General features: G+C 41.4%; 1 protein-coding gene across 3 annotated transcripts; it reads right to left on the bottom strand.

Moving 5' to 3' along the window:
* ksr1a (kinase suppressor of ras 1a) lies at nt 1-27080 on the bottom strand. 3 transcript variants are annotated; one of them, XM_044371113.1, is made up of 22 exons: nt 26732-27080; nt 26544-26613; nt 15313-15453; nt 11277-11424; nt 10693-11182; nt 9207-9388; nt 8752-8821; nt 8508-8591; nt 8239-8300; nt 8043-8152; nt 7475-7643; nt 7066-7107; nt 6679-6727; nt 6489-6552; nt 5229-5522; nt 4952-5148; nt 4746-4842; nt 4223-4356; nt 3707-3838; nt 3439-3574; nt 3088-3221; nt 1-1749 (listed from the first exon to the last, which is right to left on the bottom strand). In XM_044371113.1, exons 3-22 carry the CDS (start codon nt 15442-15444, stop codon nt 1743-1745), a joined length of 2733 nt encoding a protein of 910 aa, XP_044227048.1. In that variant the 5' UTR covers nt 15445-15453; nt 26544-26613; nt 26732-27080; the 3' UTR covers nt 1-1742. The 3 variants fall into 3 exon arrangements, with proteins under 3 accessions (XP_044227048.1, XP_044227046.1, XP_044227047.1); XM_044371111.1 differs by having other exon boundaries at nt 26544-27080; XM_044371112.1 differs by lacking the exon at nt 7066-7107 and having other exon boundaries at nt 26544-27080.
* Between the last annotated feature and the right edge of the window lie 512 nt (nt 27081-27592).

Raw genomic sequence — 27592 nt, 5'->3', positions numbered from 1 at the left:
TTACATGACAAGCCTCATTTTATTGTCTTCCATGGATGAAAACAGAAACTGCGTGTACAGAATGGTAATCACATGCAATACAAAAATATGAATTTTTACAACAACATAAAAAAACATGTATTGGCCCATTCTAAAAAATTGTACAGCTTTTATACAGTATTTTATACATGAAAAAAATATAAATATATATACATCTGTAATAGCCATAGCAGTACCTATTCAAAAATGTTGTGATGTATTTTACATATAAAATGTTTATACAAATATTAGAAGAATCATGTTAATTTGCTATACATTAAATAATGTATGTACATTACATACCATTGGATTTGCAACACATTTAACTGCAGTCTTTCACGAAACCAACCCTATGTATTCCAACACAGTACGCTCACTCAGTCGCACGTGCACACACACACACACACACACACACACACACACACACACACACACACACGCACACACAACACATAAATACAAGCACGCCAACTGAAGCCAGCAATTACAAACAGTATACACAAGCGTGCACAAGAGGTAATGTTTTAGGAAGATATAGGACACTTTTGCGCCAGGTTCCTGATTTATCTTTTTTTTTTGCGCAGAGAATGAAATCACTCAACTTCTTGAGAGAAAGATCTTTCTAAATAACTCATTTTCTCATAAGGTGCACTTTACACTTCAATGCATGGACATTATTAAAAAGTCTTTAATCATAAATAGCCAGCATTATTCTATTCCCGAGTGGATTGTGAACGATGAAGGGAATATTTCACCAGTTTCTTTTCATTTTTCAAATGCGTCCAATCAACGGTGAGTTTACCAGATTATATTCCAAAAAAAGACAACATACAAGTGAGCATATCACACTGTCCAAGCCTCTGAGACCCTCCTGGAGAAAGAAAACACTGCAAATATGACTATTCAAAACCAAACTAAAAAAAAACAACAACAGCAACAAAAAAAAAAAAAAAAAAAAAAAAGAGTTCATGATTATTTTTTTCCTGTTGACAAAGTGCATATTGTGTCTAGACATGGGCTGGTGAACGTCTCAGCACATGCCATCACACAACCATTAAAAAACTGGGTGAGAGGAGCTGAGAGGCAGTTGGTTTGAGAACATCACTCAAGCAGCCTGTCAAACGTGTGTCAAACCCTCAAGGAAAACATTGATAAATGAAGTGGTCCATTTAGTAGTAGGGTCCATTTTATGTCCAGCAGTGTGTGTGTATGTGTGTGTGTGTGTGTGTGTGTGTGTGTGTGTTTGTGTTTCAGAGAGGAAAAAGAGCCATGTGGTCAGGGCCCCGGCAAGAACAACCACATCACAGCAGCACAGAGAAGGTGAGCGGGCCGAGGACAGGGCAGCCATCAGCAGGCACAGACCACAGCACGCCAGTCAGTCTCAGCAAAGACACCACAAGCCAGTTAATTCACAAGCCTCAGAGTCCCGAACAACGTTACAGAAAAAAACCCAAAAAGGAAGGCAAAGAGATATTAGACGAAAGGAGGGAAAGCGCGGAGGACGGTCGTCCCCTCCCTCCCGCCACACCTCGGTCCACCGATCCTCTCTTCCGAACAAGAAAACGCAACGGTTAGACATGGAAGATCAGACTGTGGATTAGTGGAAGCAGTGTCTGTTTCAGGCAGAGGCAATGCTTTGATCAATCCTGTAAGAGTTAAGGATTCAGGAGCATGCAAGGCAGACCCAGGCTTTGTTTTGCATTGCTTATGTTTCAGAGTGACTGCTACAACCTAGATTAGAGAAGAGAAAAAAAAAAGAAGAAAAGAGAGAAAAGAGCAAAAGGAAAACACAAACGTTAGACGGTTAGTGAAAGTTGAAGAAAGAAAGCACAATTTGAAAAGCAGAAAGATATTACATACACATAGATTAGTTAAAAGATATTCACTAAAAACAGGTCAGGCTGTGTGAGTTCAATCCACAAAGAGATTGCTTGAATATTAATTTCATCATTTCAGGTCCAAACAGACCTAAAGTCATTTGTGTTGTTTTCTTTTAATCTCCCATCAACCAGCTGAAAAAAAAAAATAGCATTTGACCACACAGGATTGATAGTGAAGCCCCATTAAAGATAAAATAGTTGCATGTAGTATTTGAGCAAACATGACAAGAGGTGTGTGAAGAAGCAAATCATAGGCAGAAAGCAGATAAAAGTAGGAATCACGACATGAAAGTGAAACTGTAATCATGTCATGTGAATAAAGGTGTGGATGGGTGTGTCGCTGCAGGATGTGGGTAAGAAAAACTGGTTTGGGTACAAAATGGAGAAATGTTCAGTGTTACCACATGAGCATGATTACCAACAGAGATGACAACAAGCTTTTATGGCCATGACTGTATTTTTTTTTTAAGACCCTATTTGTTTCCGTATGTACTAAACTGAATTTTTAGTCAGTTGTTTCCCGCTTTAGAAAGCTACTCTCACCTAAAGATGAAATGTCACACAATGCCCTTTATTTATACCTAGGTGACAGTAAGTACATCTTCCTCCTACCTCCGAAACTGGAAATTGCCATGACCATCCAATCTCACTGTTAGACAGTCGTGACATTACAAAACTGTACATGTAAGAGACAGCGACAGTCATGCCCTGTGACACTTTTTTTTTCTGTCAAAAAATGTGTTGATTCGGTCGGGAGACAACTGTCAAGAGTGTTGTATGATGAATAAATTAAACAATTCACATTTACATATATAAACCATAACGTTCACATTCCATTTGAGAACAAGCATCCGCAGCTAAAGAGAACTATGCCATGGTGCAGTGACAGAGTGCATGAGGGTCATGTGTGATGCTCAACAGAAATACTTCAAACCTTTTTTTTTTTTGATATTAAAAAAATTTAACAAATTTTTGAATCTTATTTCTACATAAGACTATGCAACCCCAACTCTAACCCTGAGGCTGAAAACTCTGCTTCAGTCTCATATTGTTAGTTGAGTTTGGAGTCACTGATCATTATTAAGAAGCCATTGTACCACGAGGAAATAGCAGATACATAATAAGAGATCTTCTTTTGTTTTCACATGTCCAGTGTCGTTAAATCGTCCTTTGTTTCTGGGATACCTACTCTGCAGACTTCCAGAAGTGTCCTGGGTGGGACAGCCTGCGGTTGAGTTTGGGCAGCTTCTCCAGCATGTCAGCCAGCTGGGTGAATGTCGGCCTCTCTCTCAGGTCGTACGACCAGCAGGCAGAGAGGATCTCCTGAGACAACAAACCACTTTGTGTCAATACGCATGGCAAAACGCTGAGCCATGTGCTCGCTGGACTGTGGACTATGAATGATGAACGATCTAACATGTTTTGCAACATCTTGATATCTCTGCCTAAATATTTGCATCATTATTTGCCACTCTTACAAAAGCAAAATAAATATGCACTTTTTTGAATGACTGACAATTTTGCTTCCGTTTCAACTCACAGTGACCTCCTTGCCCAGGCTGATCTCTGCCAGGACCTTCTTTATGCCCTCTCCGCTCCCCACCTGCCAGATGGTAGCTTCCACAGGCTGGTTGGTGATTGGCCAGTCCCTTGCTTGGAGCTCATACCAAATGGTGCTTAAAAGGGGAAAACAGAAGTATGATTATTCTGTCAAATGGTAAAGTCTCTAAGTAAAAGTAAGCTCTTCTCAGTCAAAAACAGGTGTGACAGGACAGTAGGTCTCCAAAGCTTGTGTGTGCATAGCTTACCCAAAGGCGTACACATCTGCCGAGGTGGAGAAAGGAAGGCGGTCCTCATTGTTACCTGGGCTCATCCTGCGCACAATCTCTGGTGCGAGATAACAAATCCAGCCATGTGGAAGTTTTAGTTTATTCTCACGCCTGGAAGAAAAAAAAAAGCACACTTTTCAGTAACAAATCAAATGAAGTGGAAAGATGCATTAACTAGAGTGGAAAATACATTATCTACTACTGCAAAACAGCTATTCATAAAGCCAAACATATACAGAGTAAAGGCTGTGTGTTCAAAATGTACTTCAAAAACAAGAGTGTGCTGGAAGTTACAATGTACAATCAGGAGAACTCAGTCTTTGCAAAAAAAAAAATACTGGCTGACAAGGGAGATGGATGTCTGCAGGACTGGAGCCACTGTGGACCTCAGCAATTATTACAAATCACTGGACCTCCCCAGGTAATAGTAGTGCAGTGTGAACAGCACTTTCGCTGAGGTTGTGTTTTTAAGCCTCTCAAGTGGAGTTTTCTTACCTCCCCTCCTGAACAACTCCAGAGATCCCAAACAGCCCGAAGTCTGTGATCACAACTTTATTGGTATCATGAAAAACGTTCTTTGACTTCAAGTCTTTGTGAACAATGCCTTTAGCGTGCAGATAGCCCATTCCCTGTAATGGAAGACAAACATTGACAGTTCATGAGGCGCTGGCACACAGGCTCTGATGTTAATTCAGACAAGTCCTGGACAAAGCGGGATGTCTAAACTGCTCTACTTAACATTTATATCAATTTGAAGGTACATAATGTGGATTCTGGTTATGTATTTTTGAATTCAAAACATAGTTTCCTTGCATTGTTGGACAATTAATGTTTTTTCACTGTGGCATTTTCTTTTCATGCAGATATTAAGACTGAACTGGCAACAAGATCTTGGGACATGAAAGCCAAAAGTGAAAACTAAAGAGCAACAAGGCAAAATTACATGTTTTCCAAAATGCAGAAGTTTTAAAATCAAATGCATCAATGAGAGCTCTGACTAGACATAAAAAAACATTACCTTTACAATCTCCTGAGCGATTTGTCTGGTCTTATTAATATCCAAGGTGTTTTTAGTGTCTCTAACAACTGAATACAGCGTCCTCCCTTTACAAAAACTGTGGAGAGAGGTGAAGAAAATAAGAATACACTGACGATGAAAACATGTATTCAGGACAGGTTAGAATCACTTTAGAGGTGCAGTATATTTGATATTTCTGCTCTTACCTGGTGATGATGGCTAGGTGTGGTGGAGCCATGCAGGCCCCCATGAAGAGGACCACGTTCTCATGTCTGGTCTGTCTGTAGTTCATCACCTCCTTTTTAAAGAGCTTCAGATGGTCCTGGTTGTTCCCATCGATCTCAAGAAGTCGGATGGCCACCTCACCATGCCACCGACCCTTGTGCACCTTGCCCCAGCGGCCCTGGATGAGAAAACAACTTAAGCCTGAGTGGCCTTTTTTAGAATATGATACATATACTAGTCTCAGTGAAGATTCCTCACCTTTCCTATGAGTTCTCCGAGGTCTAGCTGCTCAAACGGGATGTCCCACTCCTGCAGGTAGACACTGGTCTGGCTCGCCTTGCGGGAGATGGGGCCCTTCCACTGGTTTCCCCGAGAGCTGGGCAGATCGTCCAGCTCGTCGCCGTCACACTCGCCGTCGGAGCCCATGTTCATCCTCATATCCTCTCCGTCATCCTCATCCTCCCCTTCGTCCTCATTCTCCTCCTCATTGTCCTCGTTCTCCTCCTCTGCTTCGGGGTCTTCATCTTCAACCTCAATTTCCTCCTCCCCTTCCTGCAAGAGTGTGGTGATGGCTTTGTTATTCTCCTGTGCATAAAGGGATAACGCTATCTACCTAAAGCAAGGTACCCAGTTAAGTGTGCACTACGCAGTGTGGACATGTGAAAATGACTTAAGTACTGGCAAATTTTTCTTTTCAAAAATGTGCTGTCGCTCTTAAATGTATTCTGTAAATCATGAGCCAACATTAACTTACTATTGTTTTTTCTTTACTTTGTGTTGCTGCCTCTATAGTGAAATAGTGATATTTCCATGTCAGCAACACTCTCCTGGTTAAATGAATAACATCACAACCCCTGACATCATCACAGCCAAACAGGTCAACCTGGTTTCAATAAACAGTTGTCAGGGGAGCTGCTGTTTAAGGTTAATGCCAGGCCATTTATGCTGAAATCTTTTACAAGAAACCTGCCATTTGGGTATTGTAATGGCATGAAAAATTGCCATCATTATCATGTTCACTAGGAAATGACCTAATGTATCTGACTGAGTAACTATAATGACATCTGTTGCCCTTATAACTGCTTCAACACAGTTTGAGAGAAATTAGTTTGACCCATGTCACTCTGCTTTGACAGCTGACTTTCAAAAAAAAAAAAAAAAAAAAAAACTCCTCTTGGTGCCATAACAAACATCTATTTAAATGTACGTCACCATTTTCTCCTCTGTGTGAGGTTAAGAGACATTTGTGTGTTCTGTGGCACCAGTCCAGTACTTCCAAAGGTTACTCCATGAGCTCTACAATGAATCTGGCTCTTTCAGTTTAGACATATATGTGCTACAGTAGCTTTGATGGATAACATTATCAGTCTCTATCAGTATATTAGCAAAAAAACAGAACAAAATATGATGCAAGATAAATTTCATAAATATGAGTCTTAATAGCCTCATAAGCTGACAGTAAAATCTGGAACTTAAGTGTATTTTCTAGACTGCAAACACAACATGTTGCGAAATTACCTCTTCATCTTCATCTTCTACCAGCTCAGCATGTATGTCATCCGCTGATTGCTCTATTTCACTGCTGTGATACAGAGATTTGGTATTAGAGGGTTGGATTCCGGGAAAAACTAAATATTTTAACTATTGTGTCATCACTGAATCTGATTGAACTTGATTTATTCTAAATAAATTATAATGACAGTCTTACACAGTGTCTTGGAGGACATCCGAGTGCAAAGTAGCAGGACTGGAGACATCTGTGGAGAGAGAATTAAAGGTGGTTTAGGAAAGAATGAGAAGAATGAGAAAAATTATTCTCCCTTTTCCAAAGGGCTTGGTGCATTAGCCTCTTGGCCGACCACATACAGAACAGAACATGACGGCCCATGCAATTTCCCACTACCACCAGCAGATGGGGTCAAAATGGCTCCTAGTGTCAACATGCAAACCTAGTACTGGCACACAGTGACAGACAGCTAACTGCCACAAACCTGACAGCAAACATGCAGAGGACAGGGAGAACTGCAGGGAATCTAAGGTTTGGAGAGTGCAAAGATGGGATAGTAACAATGCATCATGACATTTTGGGACTCACCAGGGAAGATAAACTGCTGTCTATGCTGAAAGTAACAGGCGGCTTTTTTGTAAAAAAAAAAAAAAAAAAGAGAGGGAAAGACCGACAAGCATTTCAGGGAGAGAGACTGTTGGTTAGAGAAGCTTTGAATTAACAGACTTTGTAAAAAAAAAAAGCATATCTACAATTGTCTTTCAGTGTTAATGCCATATATGAGCGAAAGGGAGAGAAGTATGTTTGAGGCCAATACTGTTAAACTGGAAAAGTGATCTAGGGAAAACAATCTGTATCATAAGGGAAATGAAGACTACAATTCTAGCATGCACATTTCAGTACGTACAATATTTTTGTTTATGTTTGTCAGGCTATCTGGCTATCTATACTTGTGTATATCTGTGTGTCTCTGTATACAGGCATCTGTGACGCTTACCTGGGAAGTTAAAGCGGCTATCCCGATGGCCTTTGGGCGAGGGGTTGGGTGGTGGAGTGGCGCTGGGTGGGTTGCTCTGCTGGAAGGGTGCTGGGGAGGAGGGTGTGGATGAGGTGGTGGAGGACGGATTGCTGCTGGAGTCCAGCTGGTTCAGCACTGGAGGATGATCCTGGTGGGACGGGGATGAATGCAAACAACACTAATCAGGATTGATGGATGATGGTCATATGATATTATATTTAAAATGACATCTACAACGTCTGCATTTCATTTTACATCGCAGCAGTCAGGTGAGGTTTTCAGATGGTAGAATAGGATCAGGCAGAGATACAAGTTATCTGTGTGACAAGAACCAATGGGGATTATTGCAAATAAAGTCTTAATTCCCATACATATAAACACTAAATGCCATAGACAAGACTCTAGTCTGGCACTTCAGTGCCACTACATTATGGCTGTATTGATTTACATGTTGATATCAAGCTGTCATAGTTAAGTTGACAATGACGCAGTGCTGTTTCAAATTACAGCAGTCGGACAGTGCAGAACCCATAAGCCTTTTTTTTACCTTTTTGGTAATGGCCTTTGGTAGTGTGCCAAACTGTGGTGCTTCTGGCGGCCGGTCCACAGGGTTGTTTATATCAGACGGAACAGACTCAGTCCTCCGAATTTTGGCAACTAGAAGAGAATTACGTAAGGTCACAATGTATAGGCACAATTCATTGCGTCAATATGTTGCAGATTGAGGATACAACAAAGCTTACTTGGTAGAAAGGAGATTCTGCAGGATGGAGCTTCTTTTGTGCATTTGTTGTGGCACTTTAACCTGCGCAAAAAGTAGGCAGCATATTAGAGATGCAGTAGCTATCAGCACATGGCACCTAGAAATCACATGTATACCATGGCCAAGGATCAAATTGTGTCAGAGCCCTCTCTAATGTGTCTTGTGTCTGATGTGCTACTGTTTTACTATCTCGGTCAATAATAAAAATGTTGAGTGAACTGTGCATTAAAAAGAAAGTGCTCAACTCACCGACAGTGTTTGCACTTCACCCCAAACATCATGTTCTTCTGGCACACCTGACATGTCTGGGACAACCAGGACTTGGTTGAAAACCTGAACAAATAGAAATGCTGTTAGACCTACAGCGTTAAAGTACTGCACAGTTATTAATATGGTTAATTGATTACTTCATTAAGAACAAATCTAGTTTATTTGGTTTATTATGATACATGCTTAGGATAAAATATTCTGTGTGAGAGCAGGAAAGATCTACCTGTGTGTGACTGCTAGGCCTATGTCCCTCCTCACTGCTTGTGGGGAGTTGCGATGCACTGCTACGTTATCTAGAAGGAAGGAAAAGAAAGGGAGAAAGATTTAATGAAGTGACCCCAGTGGTTAATCACATACTGAGAATTTAACAATTTAGATTTTGTCATTGGAACAGGGTCAAACTAAATTTCGGAAGAAGGGATTGTGGAGATGTTGCAGACCCAAACTTTTTATTCACATTTAAGCCCAAACACACACATGCAAGCACAAGAATGCATAGAAAATAAAGATAAGGAATTGAATTTTCCTAGAACCCATTATACAACCAAACTATGCAATTAAATGCAGAAATGTCAATCATTTTGAATAGGTCATCTGGGATAAACCACTACTTTTGAAATGTCAAACATGCGTTCACCAAATGTGCAAAATAGAAATCAACACACGTGCATGACTCACTCTTAATGGTGCTGTGCTCTTCCAGGAGGGTTGGCGTGCCAGGAAGGGTGTAAGGTGCTGTGGTGGCAGCCGGGGTGACTCCAGGGGTGCGCGCAGGCATGACAGGGTAGCGAGAAGGTGAGTCCTCACATCCATTCCCATTGACTTGCATATTCAGGAACAACTTATTCTTTTTAATACATCTGGAGGAAGAGAAAACAAAAAAAGGAGAATTAGAAGGTATACAGTATATGGGCAAAAACCAGACTGGATACCTCAGAATGTCAACAGAACCGCTTGCGCACTATACTGTATGAGACAGATTATGTAAGGGCTAGAGAGAGGCACGTTGTAGCACCTAAATAGCATTGGCATGGGATAACCAGGGTGACATCCCTAACACCCAGATTGAAGTCACAAGGAGGACTGATCCATGAGCACCTAGTAGTGCCAGTGCTGTGACGGTTTATACACACATGCACGTACGCAGGGACAAACTAGTAAGATTGTCCGAGCATGCGTTAGATGCATTGGATCTATGTCAGCCATGTTTACTTCTGCCTTTGCCAGCTTTTTTTTTTTCAGTTAAGCTTTCCATAAACAGACAGGATATTATGGATAAACATGTGGCTTGTTTGTGTATGTGCGTCCAATCACAATAGAGAGAGAGAGAGAGACAGAGAGACAGAGAGGGATTGTGTGTGTCTTGCCACCTCTGAGCATTAGTCCTAGGAAATACTTCCTGTTTTGACATGACTCATAATCTCTGGGAATCTGTATGGGGATTAGCTGCAGTCATACAGTCAGAGCAAAGGAGCAACAGGCAGGATGTGAAAAAGGGAGAAAGAGACAGAGAGAGAAAATGTGAATGTATCTAACGAAAGCCTGACACAGCGTAAGACTGAAGTGAGACACTAGACAGGTGCTTTCACCAGCAACTGTTATGATCACTCTATAGGCGATGATAAGGAATATGTGACTGTAACAGCAACCTAGTTACTGTAATACCGCCATGACCAGGCTGCAGCACCCTTTAACTGCTATTTCTCTTCACTATATGTGGTAGTTTTACAGGTTAACTGTCGAATTTTACAGTGGTAAAGGACAGTTTGCCCTCATATATATATGAATATTCACCTCACAGCATTAGCCAGAATAAAAGCAGATACAATTTGTCATGTTTACAGCTCTGGCTAAGTAATGGAATGGTAAAATAATTTCAGTAGACTCCAAATGAAAAAGATCTCAACAGGACATTTGTGTTGCCATCAACAGGCCTTGTTAGAAATATAATAATAATACTATTACTAATAATAATAAATTAGCTCTCTTCTCACAGGACCTTTCCCCCCACAACACCCATAAACCTGTTCCATCAAAGCCAAGAGTGGCTGAGGATTCCCATTTCAGTTCTACTAGTTCTACTACGACCTACTTATGAAAAATTCTGGAAAAGGTGAATTCTGTAACGGTGTGTTAGTCCCACCATCTTGAGCTGAGCACCTACTTGTTGGTGGGTGGGTCTTCGATGCGGTTGCCCAGCTGGGACTCGTGGCTTTTGCTGCGTGTCAGGGTGATGTTGGGAAGTAGATGCAGCACTTTGCGGGACGGAGGTGGAGGGGTGCAGGGGGGCTTCAGTCGGTGACGCCTCTTTGAGGGCGGAGTTATAGGTGGGGTGGAGGTGTGTCCGTGGAGCCGAGCTGCACGAGCTACGGACATGGGGAATGGATCTGTAAGGGGGCTTTCGCTGTGGATGTATGACATCTGCGCCTCAGGTGTGGGCACCGCTGACACCGAGCCTGAGCGGGGATGAGGGAAGGCAGCGCAGGGGGTGGATGGTGTGGACTGGACGGCGGATGGGCGGGCTAGAGGTGAGGGACTGTGAGGGCGGAGAGGTGTCCCCAGGTTGGTTAGCTGGTCTGCAGTCAGTAGAGAGCCGCTGTCCCTCCTGGTGGGCTCAGACAGCCAGGGACTGCCATCTTCTCTAAGTTCACCTCCTGATCAGGCAACAACAACAAAAAAGGCACTAGTACACCCAACGAGAATACAGTGTGATGCATTTGATCATGGGAGCTTGGAGCGAACACTTACCTGATTCAGTGGCACTATTCAGACAGGAGAGGGCAGCACTGAGCCTGGCACATTCTTCTGAACTGGACCCTAGCCTTCGCATTGTATCCCTAACCTGAGCACCTGTCATCTGCAGTAAGGCATCCAGGGACAACTTCGCTTCCACTGCCTGCAGAGGAGGAAATGACATCAATAAAAAGCTTTTTATTGTAAGTCTGCATGGTGTAGTAGGCTGAAGCTCCGCATTAAAAAGGTCAGCATGGTCTGGCACTAAATAGGTCATACAACCTCTGAGAGATTATACATTACTACAGACATGATTTATGCCTAGATCAGTGTATATATATATATATATACACACATACATACATAAACACTCTGCTGTAGTCAAGACCACCTTCGTTCAGCTGAACAAAAGTTCAAGACCAAACACAAACAAACCTCTCGGAAGACCTGTACTCAGATTTAGTCTGTGTCCATTCAATATTTTCAATATTATGTTCTACATTCTAGTGTTTGAGAGTCAGCCATGTTCATTCACATTCACTCAGAGCGTTCAAACTAATGCAGTAGATGAAGTAAAGCATTGAAAGAGAGCTTGATGTACAGAGGTGAAGGTAACTTTGATAAGAGATAACAGGAAGTAAACAGACATGTATTATGTAGAGTGAATACACACAACACGACATTGTGCTAGTAGAGGATTCCATTGGTAAGGCAAACATCACAAGAGTAGGTACCACTGGTGGATAAAAGAACAGACTACAATAAGCACACTTTAAAATTAAGAATATATAGTTAGAAAAAAGTACACCTTTCGTATGGACTAAACAATTGAAGTGACATTGATTTTCTTCCTCATGAAGAGAGGTGTTCAATGTCTCACTAATTCTGGGCCTGAATACACTGCAACCTGCTTTGCCTCAGGTTCATAATGGGTGCATATGTAAATATATTAAAATAAAAAAAAGAAAAAAAGGACATTATAACATGTGTTTCTCCCCATATTGTGAGGTTACCGCTCCACATTATGTGACAACCTGCAATCAACTACTTAGAACTGACAACTATTGTTGTCAAATTAGAATAATAATTTGAATTGGGGCCGCAACTGCAACAGTTTTCGTTATTTATTATTCTGATGATTATTTTCTCAATTAATCGATGAATCATTTTGTTTATTAAATGTCAGGTAATAGTGAAATTCCCCACAGCCCAAGGTGACATCTTCAAATGTCTTGTTTTGTCTGAACAACAGTCTAAAACCCAAAGATATTCAGTTTACTATCATGTATGACTAAGAAAAGCCCCAAATGCTCACATTTGCTAAAGCTGAAACCAGCAAGTGTTTGTCATTTTTCTTTAAAAAAAAAAAAAAAAAAAAGAGACTAAAATGACTATTTGGTTATCAAAATAGTTGATTGTTTATGTCACTTGATAGTTGATTAATTTTCTGTTGATCGACTAGTCAGGGCAGATTAAAACCTTGTTCCGAGAGAACACTGATCAGAAAACTAGGATCATGAATGAATTCAGCCAAATGCAACATGACTAAGAGAGAACACAACATGAGAGAGAATACAAAATGTGTATCTTTGACTTTACACTGTTAAATCACCATTTAGTTAAATTGTAGTTTGAACATCAAGCAAGGCTCTTTATTGAGAGAATAATCCTTACACTAGTTCCATCCATATACCCCCAACTCTTGCTTAGTAAAATATGTGTTTCTTTGTTCAAAGCCTTTCTGTTTCCTCTTATTTCCATCTGTTATACAGTATACATCACTACCTGCCTTTTATAAAGCATAGAATAGCTGAGGACCAGGGGTCAAAGACTGAACAAGAACTGAAGCTGTATGGATACAGACCTACAAGACTGAGCTATGTACTGTTTATTTCGTGTTCAGTTACTGAGACAGTAGGCAAGATGTCAGTACATATAACAATTTATGAATCACAGAAGGAAACGGGAGATAGTCCAGTGAGTTTAGGATGTTTTTTGTCATGGGAAGTGCGCAATTGCTTATCAGTCAGGTTAAACTCTTGCTCTGAGAGGGCAAACACTGATCAAAAAACTAGGGCAACCTCCCACACTGATGTGTATACTGTAAGCAAAAGGAAGCGCATACACACACACACACACACACACACACACACACACACACACACACACACATGCATGCAGACACACAAGGATACAAGCAAGGGTGTGAGATGTGATATTCAAAAGTGGCTGTGGGCCCTCCACTCCCACCTTCTCACTCATAACAACATTACATTCTTAGCAACATGAACAACATAACTGGTATAAATGATTGCTGTGTTCAGAATTGCTCTTTATGTGTACACAGCATTTAACATCACAGATGGGTTTTCATTGCACCTAAAATTAATTATTATAAATTTTATTTAGAAAATCTGAGAAATGTATTCCTGCAAAAATATTCATCCTATGGGCTTGGCCTGTGAGGGGTCAAATCTAAATGCACTGGCAACCTTTTTCTTGTGGCGAGCACGGGGTTAATCAAAATAGGGCTGCTTAGAAGAGCCACAGTGAAAATTAATTAGTTCACAGAAAGACACACATGCTCATTTAAGAAGCTGCCAAAATCCACATGCTTGTATCACATTATGCAATACCTCACTGACAGTCATAGAATGAGAGCAGACAGGTTGGACTCTATGTAAAAGAAAAAACAAAACAAAACATATGACCATTGTAATGTAATGGCCCATCTAATAGACCTCATAGTATAGAGCGAGGAGATGCACTGTAGAAATCTCAATCTAATAATGTTTGATCTAAATGGGTCATCAACATGCCATGACGATGCTACATCTTTTAGGAAATCCCCATTGGCATACAAGATAAACAAATGAGCACTTTCACTATGCTACCGAAAAAAACTCCGTTTTCTAGCAAAAGGCTAAATTCTTTGAGGGTTAAGGTTGAGGTTTAAACAGCGCACTGAGCATGACAGATATGACTAAGCCGTAAACAGAGGACAAATAATCAGATATGGAACAAGGCAGTGAAACGCAACAAAAAGCATGTACAAGCTCGGTACATATTAAAGAATAACAAGAGCAGAAACATTTAAAATAAGCAGGTTACGGTCGGGTCACAACACAAAGACAAACAGACAAGAACAATACAAACATACAGTAGCCGAGAGGGATTAAAAGAGTTTACAGCAGCACAGGAAGGGGAGCCAGCGGAAGGAGGAAAAAATGACAACAAATCATGCTGAGGAATGGCAATTACACTAAACTTGTGAAATAAGGAAATGAATGCAGTTATGTTAATGGATTTTTGTCAGGTGTGCATAAGCAGCTAGTTGCAGGGTGCTGGTGTAAGGAGCAGTGATCAGTCTGATGGTGAGCCCGGAAGACCTAGTCATAGCAAAACAAAGTAATGGGAGCAGTTTCTTTACGAACCACTGACATGACCTCTTTTTAGCAGCAATGCTTGATTTTTAATGCGTTTACAATCATGAACAATTATATTGGTAAAGGAACTTTCCAGTAGGAAATATCTCTTTTAAGATCTACGCTACTCCACAAAAGACACAATAGCTGGAGGGGAGTCAGGGTCCTGCTCAGGGACACCTCAGCAATGTTGACCAACACATATTAAACATTACTGAACTCAAACCTTCAATCTGTAGGTGGGCCACCACTGGGCTACCCAGTAGTGGCCCACTCATTAACAGGACAAAAGATATAAATGGCAGTTTGCTTGGAACTAGATCTGCATGCAACCAAGAGGGGTTAGTGTAAAGAAGTCTGTCTTTTCTAACTCACTAACCATTCCATTTTAGTTCAAGTGCATCTGTTTGAGGCTTTAATATCATTATCATAAAAATGATCTTTTAGAATGACATTTCAATGGTCACACACTGGTCAAGTATTCCTCATTCACATGTGAGTTAGTTCAGGCTATACATATTGAATACACATAAATGTGACACAAACACAGTCACCAAGGCCAGAGAGCAAGAGATAGAGAGAGAAAGAGAGGGATACTGATATTCACACAAAACAACATGACCGACCTCAATGAGCTCTGGTCGCAGGTTGATGGTGCGTAGCCAGTCTCGCAAGTGTGGGTAGCTGTCCAGGGCCTCAGGCCTTTCTGTCTCTGGCACTTTCTGCTTGCACTGCAGCTGTTTACAGATGTATTTCATCAGCTTCACCTGCAGGGAGCAATAGAGAACACAGCGCAGATGGGAGGGGTTAGAGGGGAGGCTCACAGTGAGCTAGGAGCTACAGCCAAAAGAGCAGGCCTTCGGTGTGGAGGAGATCTCACACCTCTGTGTTGGCACAGAGCCCTTAGCGAGATGACAGAAATTCTGCAGAATATGTATTTTATTACTACTATAATACCGACACAATTATTTGGAGCAGTAACACAATTACTACTGACTACTGAGTCTTCTACAAAAGTGACATAAACAGGCCTTTAAACAGATCCATCTTAGATTCATCACCTCACCTGACGCAAACTACTATATATTTCCATCGACAGATGCCTCTTCAATATGATAAAGATTAACCTGATGCATGAATTACTCCATAATTGCAGTTTTTCCATCTTGAACTCAATGTACCTGCAAACATTCCAGTGTTTGTTTAACCCGATTTCCCAGTTCCCCCAGTGCAACAGACAGTTAATTAAATATAAACAGCAATTATTATACAGAGGAACAATGAACTGGTCGTCTAATGAGTGCATCTGCTGTGCTGCCAGAGCAAACAAGTTCATGTGGAACAATCAAGACGCTTAGTGACATCAAAGTTCTCAGTGACCGAAGAAAAGTGCCATATGACCAGTCAATTTTCCAGTTAGTTACAGGGGTATTGTCTTTTCATAACCAACTCTGACACAACATTATAAAGAAGGTCATCCTTTGTCACAATCAACCTTATATCTATGACATAAAAATTACGTTAGGACTGCAATTAATGATTATTATGATCATTAAAATAAAATAATTGTCACATTAATCATTTGGTCTATAAACACCAGACAACAGTGAAAAATCCAGTTTACAACTGAAATATATTCAATCTAGTACAATGAAAGACACAAACAAATTGGCAAATCCTCACATTTGAGAAGCTAGAACAAGAGACAGCTTGACATTTCTGCTTTATGCATTTCACACGATTATATAAAGGATATTCCTGTGTTAGGCAATCTAAACAACAAAAGCCTGTAGTTGTGGTCACATGGCTGGACACAGGCAAAAACAGTTAAGGGTCACCGCTACAAGGAAGCATCACCCTCCTTCCCCTTGTGTCTTTCCTCCTCTGCAGAAAGTATCCCAAACGTCTCCACCATCTGGGGGCTCTGCTGATGAAGCAGGGGAGTGAAAGGAGAGAAGAAGAAGAAGAAAAACAAAAGCTGGCATGCTATCCTTTAAACATAGCTCAGGGTAGTAGCTTTCTGACGCACAGCAACCCCCCCTCTGATCTTCCTCTTGACGCTTGCATCTACTAATCAGCACATTAGTGACAACAGGCCTGATTAAGACCTTTGCTGTAGTGTCCCAAGCTTCTTGCCAATCTATGTAAATGATAACACTGGATTCTTTTACTTTTTGTCTCAAAACACTTATAAGAAGATAAAATAACGACTTATGAAGCTCTGACACTTAAACTACTACCTCATTGCTTTCCAAGCCAATGTTAAGTGCAGTGCTCCTGTGAGTAAGTATAACAATGAACACCATGGTATTGGTTTGCAGCGGCCTGCGTTGTGCCGCTCAGCGCTGCCGTATAGTGTGTCTCCTTATCTCACAGTCTATCTGTAAGAGTCCATTACAGCAGGCAGCACCTTCAGATGAGCCGCGCAACACCAGCTAGCTCTCGACCCACCAGACACCTCTCGAGTGCCTGAGCAACAATGAGCGGCGCGCGTCTTTTCTCCGCTCATTCAACTCTCTCCGTGACACGTACGCTCGCCAACAAGACAGAGACTCATACAGCCACGCTACTCTGGGAAAGTGTGGCCTTGGGATGTAAAAAGGCTGCTAACAAAAGCACCTCCACTGTAGTCCAGAGAGATGAAAGCAGAGAAAGAGGATGGAAAAGGAGTTAAATGCTCTTCATATTGACTTTGACGGCTGCTATTTGGCTCCGCAATTATTTATCATTATAAAATAGTAAAACCATGTGCATTATAGCAATGTAAACTGATAAAATGTCACATATTTTGCTTAAATGCAAACGTTCAGACCTTACATACAAGTGGAGTGATGTGGTGCCCTGGTGTTTTCACAATATCTGTAGAGTTTGAACCTTATTTTAGGTGCTTTCTCATTCTCTTAATCAAAGTTGGATTGGAACCCCCTATTTTCAGAACATATGCAAACAAACTGGTAGACAAGCATGTATAAAAAGTAGATGGGAGACACATAGTCAGTATTACATCATCAGTATTACAGAGCCTCCTTGATTCATCACTGTGCTCTCATCAAGTGTCTGAATTAAGTGTTTCTCAGGGTCTGGACAAGAATGGCCAACAATAAGAGACCTTTACTAGATGTGGCCAATGAGCTAGCCTCCTGCTTTACCTCCCTATACACTAGTGCAGTCCTGTGACGTCAGGTTACCTAGCAACCCCTCTTCTGAGTCGTCAGCAACATTTCAGTGGGATTTTCCCATACATGTGAAACACAAAGCTCTGACACAATACATCTCAACATATGACGGTCATCATGTGTCTCAGCAGGATAATAACTGTGGTGACTACAAACCATGACTAACAATTTTATCTTCAGTCACACGCAGAGCACTGACTTCTGCTATTATCATCCTAAATAAATAAGGTGGATAGGATTACGCAAGCACAGAAGTCCCCAGATCCCTCATTGATATCAGTGATGTGTGTATTTGTGTTGGGAGCGACAAACCGAAGAGATAATGACAGGGCCCTTGCATATTATTTTTGGTGCAGAGTGGAGAAAGCAGCATTTGACGTGTGGCCTGGAGGTGGGAGGAAGGGGGGGAGGAAGGGGGGGGGGGATGATGGCGTCAGAGCCCACCTGTCAGCAGAGCTAAACAACACCATGGCAACGGCCTAATGCTGTGAGGGGGATGAGTGACAGCCAGTGTGTCAGCCGCCACAGAGGAGAGTAGAGTCCCAGCAGAGGCCTGCCTGACACAGCAGACATGGGGAGCAGATCCCACTGCTCCCATTGTTTTCTCAAGGCTCTTGCTGACACAGCCACTTTGGTGCACCTGCCAAGGATAGCATGGCCTGTCTGAGAACTGAGCAACAAATGCTCTATCCCAGAAAATGATATTTGCACAGGAAGGTCAGTTCACTTCTCTCAGACTAAAAAGGCAAAGGTTTCTTGTTCTCAGGCTCACTGAATAGGAACACACCTTGTGTCATATTAGCTATATGTCCCCTTTGGTCCACAGTCATTCTAAAAACTAACTCAAACTAACTACGTTTGGTGGGGATCAAATAAAATGTATAAACTGAACATTAAGAGTTGAAAATGTAATTGTTCTCAGATGATAGATCACACACGCTTGCTTAAAACAATAATTTATGATACAAATGCAATCTGAGGAAAAAAAAACCCCACATCTGTACACAATATTGTCACTGTCAGCCACAAAGGGACACAAGGACAGGGATCATTTTGTTTTTACATGGTTGCTGCCTGTAGACTCTTCTGTCTTTAGATGTGGCAGCTCCAGTCAGTGTCACAGTCAATATTGGATGTGACAGTAGCAACAGTAGCACTTGGAGCTGGGAGATAATGCAAATTCAATGCTAATTTTAATATTGCCTTCAAGGACGCATTTTCTGCAGGGTCAGGCAAGTAAACAACGGCCGATGTGCACTGTTTTATCTATGCGTAAAAAATGATGAAGATGTCAATAGACATTAAACAGAGTGGGGCCAGCGAGGCCAAGTTATGCAGAGGCCAGGTCACATGGACTTTGGGGGGTGGTGGGGTGGGGGGGGGTTGAACACACATGGTTGACAGTCCCTGACAATGGCCTGCTGCCCCTCCTCCATCATTGTTATCTCCTGTGCGGGGGGGGGGGGGGGGGGTACACAGACATATCCTTGGCCTTGTTTAGGCTTACATATCTGACAGAAAAACATGTCAAGGGTGCCATTTTAAAACATACACACATTTTTTGTCACACTTTTAACACATTTTCTGCATCAGGACAGCAATAATTAAAGTACACTGATAGTAAATATATGTCGCTAATTTTAACCATTTACAACCAGACATACCATGATCACTCCCTTATGATTTGGTGCTTGGGCAAGAATCCCCCACCCCCCCCTTTCCACAAAAGAAGTACACCAGACCTCAAAATTACAGGATATAATGCAACTCATCCTGAGTCAGTTTAAGAATAGATCAAGGCCTGCCTACACTGTTCAACCATCCTGATTTCCACATCATGCAGTCCATTCTTATTGGCTACGCTACCCTTAATGTAAGAAAAAAGAAAAAAAAAAAAAACGGAAACAGAGACAGGGTCAGTGTTGCTACAATCATGGAGTTGTGCTTCCTCTATACTCTCATGTAAGCGACATTCTCCATTGTCTTCTCCTAGGCCTCCGACACACACACACACACACACACACACACACACACACACACACACACAAGCAGCGGTTGTCATGTCATAAGAAGCAGCCCAGCGGATTGGCTTTGATTCTCCCCTCCCCTTTTCCTCTCTGCTTTCCCCTCTTGCACAGGCTCTTTGCGCGTCATTTGATTTTCTTATTTAACAACCAACCCTGAAAATGCGTAGGAAGAAAGATGTCTAAATATAGATGCAGCCACAACAGCTCACACCAAGAGCGCACAGCAAACTCTCTCCAACACCATGAGGAGACAAAACAGAGTGACGCTTTGCTGTTTGCTGATCAACATGGAGAGCAGTCATTAAAAAGATAAGATGGTGAATTGCTTTTATGTTAAGGTTTACAACAATGAATACACATCTAGCAACAATTGGTTTAGGGTTATGTAAAACACAGTACATAAGCAAAACACTGAGCTCTCCTGTTATTAAGATGTTTTCAAGTTCATGTTGCTAAGTGTCTAGATCATGAAGACTGATTTGGTTAAACCAAACACACAAGCTACATCGGCAGTGGATATGATAAAGTGAGAGTCAGGAATATATAAAGAGCTACAGTAAAAGTAACACGGAGGCAGCATGAGAGGCAGACAGAGACCAGGATGAGTGGGATTAACATGTGAAAAGTGAAGTACCAGTTAGCACTCCATTTGAGAGGCCAGTATCATTATCCTCTCACTGGCAAGGCAGGAAAAACACACAGTTCAAGTGGAATAATAAAGCTCTCTCAATGAGAGTATAAAGTGAGTTCAAGCCTCTCTTGATTGCACTCCAGTGCAATATGGGAGCGATACCCCTTTGCACCACGAGTGCGACAACGACTTTGACCTCGCACAGTTCGCTCAGTGGCTTTAAATCTTTAGTTGCAATGACATCTATCATGTCTAGTTATCTCTGCTATGGAATGGTTTACATGTGATCACCTGTACACTGATGTGGGAGTTGCGAGCCAGTGTGTTTGCTAGAATTTGAGATGGGTTTTAGGGATGTCTTGTGCATGTCTGGAATACAGCACTTGACATATTGACTTGAACGTGGAATTATAATGTTACCAGGATATATAGAATCCTCCTAAATCTGTGATTAACTCCCCAATCTGCTGACTTCAAATATTTTAGGCATGTGGCAAGTGAAATCTCAAGGAAGGCTCAAGCAAGAAGTGAAAGTGCACACTTATGGCAAGATGTGGTTTCAAAACGTTATGCCAGTAAAGACATAGGAAGTAAGACTGCTGATAAAGACAGCAACCCGTGCCCGGCCAGCTGCACTTGAAGGACTGCTAAAAGACATCTAGACCACTCTGCAGGCTTCTTAGCGATGACGGATATTTGAATGTTAGGAAGAGCCTGATCACAAATCACCAGCTGATTTGAACTGCATGTTTTGTCAGTTCTAAATCCTTTGTACTAGCTTAAACAACATAATGACAAACTGGGAGAACTACTACAAAGAGATTCGATGTATTGCTTGAATGAAGGTTAAGTGCTTGACAAATAAACTGGTGCATTGCTTTATTAATAAATGTTTACTGTTCTCTTTTCTTTTCTCTTGTTCCATTACAGGGTGCTCAAAGGTCGTGGAGACCTAAAGAACAGCAACTATGAAGCTAGAAGCAATGTTAATTTGATGACAGGGAGACTTGAACACAGTTCTAAAACTTAAAGTGTAACTTCACCCCCAGGGCTGAGCCTAACTCCACCCACTGCATAATTTTGAAAAATGCTAAAAAGTGAGCAAGGATGTGTGAGGCAGGAGTTGCTCAGTGACATCCCTGGCCAGAGAAAAATAATAATAATAATAATAATAATAATAATAATAATAATAATAATAATAATGAGAGGAAGACAAGTGTGACATTTAAACAAGCCAGAAGTCATTTTTAAATAAACCCATCTGTGTTTAACTTGGTTACAGAGTAGCAGTGGACCGCAGCTCTGCTCCGCAGCAGACAGGTTCAGTAATGGTGGAATGCTGGTTATACCTTGATTTAATGTTTTGAAACAAGATTTTACCAGCTGATAACTGCAGGAACAGACAGCCGGAGAGTTTAAGAGCTACAAAATGTGAAGAGGATTTCTGTTGGTTTTTTGGCTGCCAGAAGCATTTCCTCCTGCGGTCAGTCACAGACAGAGATTTCCTCCAGCAGGTCAGTTCTGCTGTTAGCTGCTGTTAGCTCCCGAAGCTAAAAATGTCTTGATCAGCATGTATTTGAAAATGAGCGCGGGCGGTTTCACAGACTCTCACACTCAAAAATAGGGGCTGGGGGAGGTGGGCATTAACATTCTACTATCTATATAAATTTCATGACGTAGAGAACTCCTGAACGGTTGACATGGCCTTGCCTTTTCAGGACTGATTATAAACAGCAGATGACAGGTGGAGCCATTTTCAACCCATGAAATGCCAATTTTTATAAAGTTGGTGTCAATGTCAATATTAATACCAGCATTGACGTGTTTCATCACAGTACAGTCATATAATTTAGTTCACAGCTCAAAAAACACGTTTAAATTTAAAATGTCAGCAACTTTACTTCACTTAATCTTAGAAAGTGAATAAATGTATTGCCTCATTTAAAAATTCACCTGTCACTTTCTCAACAGTCTTCCCCATTGCTTTCTTCATAACCAATTCTCTGTTTATATAGTTGTGACTTATCTCCTTGTTTAATTGACAGGAAAGTAGGTTCCAAGCAAGACTCTACTTGGTTTGATCATTAAGTCATTCTGAATAAATCAAGAACAAAAAGAACTATTCATACATGCTCCACTCAACCCATAACTAATGCATACAAGAAGTAGAAAATAAAGAAAATGAGAAAGAATAAAATGACAGTAAAACAGTACAAAGTAAGCACTGGAAAATGTGTTAGACGATAAAAAGTTTAAAAAAGGGAACAGAAAATCATTTCACCTAACACCTGCAGCTACAACAAAAGGAAGATTTTGTGCCACCGGATCTCACGCAACTGAGTAGAGATACCACAAGAATAACAAACATTGATATTATCAGCACATCACCACCAGAACTGAAAGTAAAAAAGCCAGCAAATACAGTAGTAGTGAAAGGGGAGGCAAGGTATTGTTTGGGTTTAAACTGAGGGCTTAGGACCAGGTCTAAAAAGTGAAGCTAATGCGGAAGTGCGTTACACCCGCATTCTTTCTAATGACCAGCAGGGGGCGACTCCACTAGCTCTAAAAAGAAGTCTGATTGTATGGAAGCCTGTGAGAAAATGGCCGTACTTCTCACTTGATTTATTACCTCAGTAAACATTTTCCTAACGAGTTTATGGTCTCAATTGCTAGTTTCAAACGATAGACAATAAAGCAGGGTATGCTTTAGCGTGTGGCTACCTTGTAATTGAGAAGTTGCTACCACGGTGACAGAGGCATAGCAACGTCAGTTATGTATCATAACCCCAGATTCTGAGTGTAGGTGTATCCCTCTAAGGGCTGTCGCTCTTTCACAGTGTGCTTTCAGTTCATGTAAGTTACTTGTAACATTTTGGTTGTCTAAAAAATTCTTGTTCAGCGTTCGGTTTTACTAAAAGACTCTCTAAGGAGTTGGCTGTTCAGTTTTTCTGGTAAGAACATTTTGTTTTAAGCCAAAATTAGCATCCCAATGAATATCAGAGTTAACGTGAATTACGGATGCACCTTGCTAACCAAGCTAACAGGTAATGTCTACTGTTTAGCAGTCTATGTTTAGCTGTGCTGTAAACCAGAAAGTATCTACTACACCAGTTTCCAAAGCAGCAACCAAAAGCCAGTTACCAGTTGGAGGCTGTCATCACTCTGCTGCTGAAGCTGGAAGTAGATTTGTGTGGGTTCAAAACCAAAGGTTTCTGGTTGTTCTGATCCTAAACGTACAATAAGAAAGAACTGAACTTTGCTAAGATTACAAACTAGCAAAAAACCACCTTCAGGTAACCAGAGCCACTGTTTGCACTTCTGACTTTCAGGGATAACCCCTCACAACAGGCCAGGCTAACCACAGGAAAGAGCCCTCAGAGCTGTTTTCATAGTCTTCAAGAAATATATTAGACCAGCACGGCCTGCCCATTGTCATGTAGAACAATGTCGGTGCAAAATGCATCTACAAGACAGCGTACCTCAGGAAGTACTCTGCCAGATCACGTCCTGTTCCACATAGTGACGAGGTACGCATGACAATGGATGAAGAAGACTTGAAGCATGTAGAGGCAGGCAGGCAATGAACTTCACTTTACATTTCTCTATACAAACTATGTCACACAGGACCACTGACACGTGGTTTCTACCCAGATGGAAAAAGAGTTGTTCTGCTCCATTCAAATACAATCAGGCCAAAACTGATGGCTGCTGGCCTTATACAGTAGAAACAGTATCTGTGATCAAGGACTAGCTCCCAGTTATATACAACTTATGAACCTTACTAGAATGTTTCACAAACTAGGGAATAGTCTTATTTTTATAATATAGCAGTCTACTCCCCACCTCATAGATTGAGTTTGCTTGAAAAGACTGAGAGCAGATATTTAAAAAAACTAATTTCTAACAAGTTCAAAACATTTGTGTGAAGAAATTAAAATTCTACCACTGACCCTCCAAAAAGCAAAGAGGAGATTTTTGTTTAGTATTAACAACGTCAGACAGACAAGGTTAGTATTTGATCAACTATCTTTAAGATGAGAACACATATGTGACAAAATGATCAGTTCAACAAGTGGGGTTCATTCACACTTATTGTACAAAATCAGTGCTGAAATGGGCAAAAATAAAAACGCAAACTGATCTATTAGCTGGCTGGTTTCTACTGAGAGACTTTGAATTTTTCATTGAACGCTGTTTACTTCAGCCTGTGAAAATTTTGCTCCAGCACCGTAGCCAAACTGCACCTGATGCTTGCCAGCTAGGAAGCTGCTGTTACCCAAATTATTTTGTAGACATTCATATTACCAAACTGGAAAAGCTGCACCTATAAACATAGGACTGCTTTGTCATCACACACTTGGATGCTCCCATCACAAATACAAATGGATCTTTTGAGCAGGCCATGCTTTATTGCCACCTGGCCTGCTGCAGCAACCCACAATCGGACAGTAATGAGATCACATTGTAACTTCGTGACTGAATAATGTTGCTTAAAAGGGCTACTTTCTTCATCAGCCGTGATTCTGGACCATTTTGAAGGTCACTTGAAAACCAGTTCAGCCAGGCTATTGCTGTCGCTGTGTGGCTGAAACTGAATGCCCGGAGCTCTCTGGAACATTAGTTTTTAGGGGCAACAGCACAATTGTTCACGGGGTGCTCAGTTATACAGAAATAAAACAGACATGGATAATTGATAGCCTCTAGCCAATCAGGAGTGTGTATTCCTTTTATCCAAGGTATAAGGCTTAAATAAACCATGAGCCAGAAAACCCATTTACCATCTATCATGTCTCCAGGATGTCAGTATGTCTGGAGCCATATACTGAAGATTTGTTCATCTAATGTGCAGGCTGTCTTCTATTGCTTTTCACAACTCCATGTCTCATCAAAATGCACTGTATCAGCCTTTTATACCCCACACACCAGCCCCCTCTTCCCATCACCCTCCTCAGCAGTACAGGGCCTGTTGTCCCCTCATGGCATTGTTACTAACAACATGAAGCTGTATTTTCCATGATATGATTTCTTCAGTCATCTCGCAGCTGAGGACATTACAAAAACAATATGTGACTGTAAATATCCAATGGGTGGAAACACGCAAAGCCTGAGATAAAACTGACTCTTATGAAAAGGATTATCAACATTACTATAAAATTCACATAGTAGGAATGATTATTTTAAAAGATTAATGAGCGTCACTTTACATAAAAAGGTACTACTGAGCATTTCCAATCTGCATTTGAATTTTTTTAAGAGCATTTTTTTTTATATAGGCATGATGTGTGCATCCTTGGCCGATGCTTGCATGCGACCAGGCATGACTTCTCTACGGTGCTGCCTACTGTAGTAGGATATGCTGAGGCCCAATGGCTCTTGCGCAAAGCAATGTCAAGTCATCCCAACGCGACTGAACTGAATCTGCATCCAGATGCAGGAAAAGCAGCGCGCACATCAACCCCCTGTCTGCTTACGTTGGGGGAAAACTGAATAAACACATGGAACACGTCGTACATTTCGTTTTGGATTTTCTCTTGCAGGCCTCTCGACAAACTGTACAAACACGAAAATCCTTTGCAGACAGAGCAGGATCCAGCAACATAAATGAAAAGCAGATTATTAAATGTGTGCCATTAGGCCAAGCTGAATTCAGCTGCACACCACGGGTGCTGTGAACTATCCGAGGGGGCTCCTGACAAAATCTTGCCACCTATAGAGAAAGAGGTCACACAAATAACAGGAGAAAGCATCACTAATATTTCGATAATTTAGGAATCTTCTAGAGAAACAATGAAGCACTCAAGCAACATCATTACTGAGTCATCTTCACCTCAATTTATCGACCCAGTAGTATGTTCTAAGCGACAAAATGTGCTCAGCTCACTGATGTGATAGGGCGCCTCGCTTGCAGCCAATATTAAGCCTATATGAGGCGGACATAGCGTTAGGGCTTCATGACTCCGCAATTTGACTAGACTGCTTTCTATTGCAGGAAGGGATTCTGACATATCTGAAATGCACATTACCTCTAAAGTGCGTATTTCTTGCTGTGTGAGGTCGTTAGACGCGGCGCATTTGGTCCGTAGCCCCTGTAAACTGGAGATGGAGATATCAATCATATTCTGGATGAGTTCGCATTGATGTAGTGCGGCCATCGCTGCGCCACCGCCACTATCCCTCTCCGGCTGCTCATCACTCTCGACCATCTTCCCACCTTTAGCAGACACACTATCCATTCCTCAGCATTGGGCACGGCTGGAAGGGCTAGAGTCAAACTGTTAAGCTCAAATAAAACATATGCAGCAGTCCAGCGACGCAGCGACCTATTGTGGAAGTTAGCTGACAGCAAATGTCCCCTGCTCCCAATCTGGGAAAAAAAAGTCAGGATGCAAACTAAATATTTTTTTCTTTTATCAAAACAAGCAGCTCGACGGTAACCCAGGTTGTGAAAGCGGCCCAAAGTCCAGTAATGCGCGACTTGTATTTGGAGTCCGTAGGCTACCGACGAGAGGCTACTCTCTTCCACCGACAGCTCTGGCAGAGGCTTTCACCGTCTGTCAGCTGTTGGGAACATCATGGGGCGCGGTGCAATCTGGGAAATGAAGTCATATAGGTTACAGAAACTGCACTCCACGCTACATCCCCTCAGTCCCCCCCACCCCCCAACCCTTATGCGCGCGCGCACACGTATATACTCATGACTGGAAGAAAAAGGAGCTAGTCATTGTTTTATACGATTGTTACAGTAACTTAATTACATTTCAATAGATAGTGCGCAATTCAAATTATCACAGGAAAACTATACCACCAGTATATACAAAGAATTAGCAGGAAAAGCACAGGTGTAATTAATAACATTAGCAGCTACATTCCATTTATGTGCTCCAGTTAGAGCCATATTAGCCTTTTTCACAGGCATTTTAACATATCACCACAGGAAAAACACAGGTGTAAATAATAAAATGAATGAATTCTGTTTAGCTGCTTCAGTTTCAGGGTCATGGTATTGTGCATGCAGGCTTTCTAGGACTCTTGCATATAATGTCATAAGTAACACCTGTGCTTTTCCTACAAT

This window comes from Thunnus albacares, chromosome 13 (assembly GCF_914725855.1).
Source record: "Thunnus albacares chromosome 13, fThuAlb1.1, whole genome shotgun sequence".
Lineage (NCBI taxonomy): Eukaryota > Metazoa > Chordata > Actinopteri > Scombriformes > Scombridae > Thunnus > Thunnus albacares.
Note: the sequence above shows the minus strand (reverse complement) of the source record. Positions and strands in the feature narration are given on the sequence as shown.

Coding starts and splice junctions, on each gene's coding strand:
- ksr1a (XM_044371111.1), bottom strand. CDS start 26,753: ATGGATAGTGTGTCTGCTAAAGGTGGGAAGATGGTCGAGAGTGATGAG. Junction 9,389..10,692: donor GAAGACCCACCCACCAACAA/GTAGGTGCTCAG, acceptor CTCTTCCTCCAG/ATGTATTAAAAAGAATAAGT. Junction 8,153..8,238: donor CAGAATCTCCTTTCTACCAA/GTAAGCTTTGTT, acceptor ATTCTCTTCTAG/TTGCCAAAATTCGGAGGACT.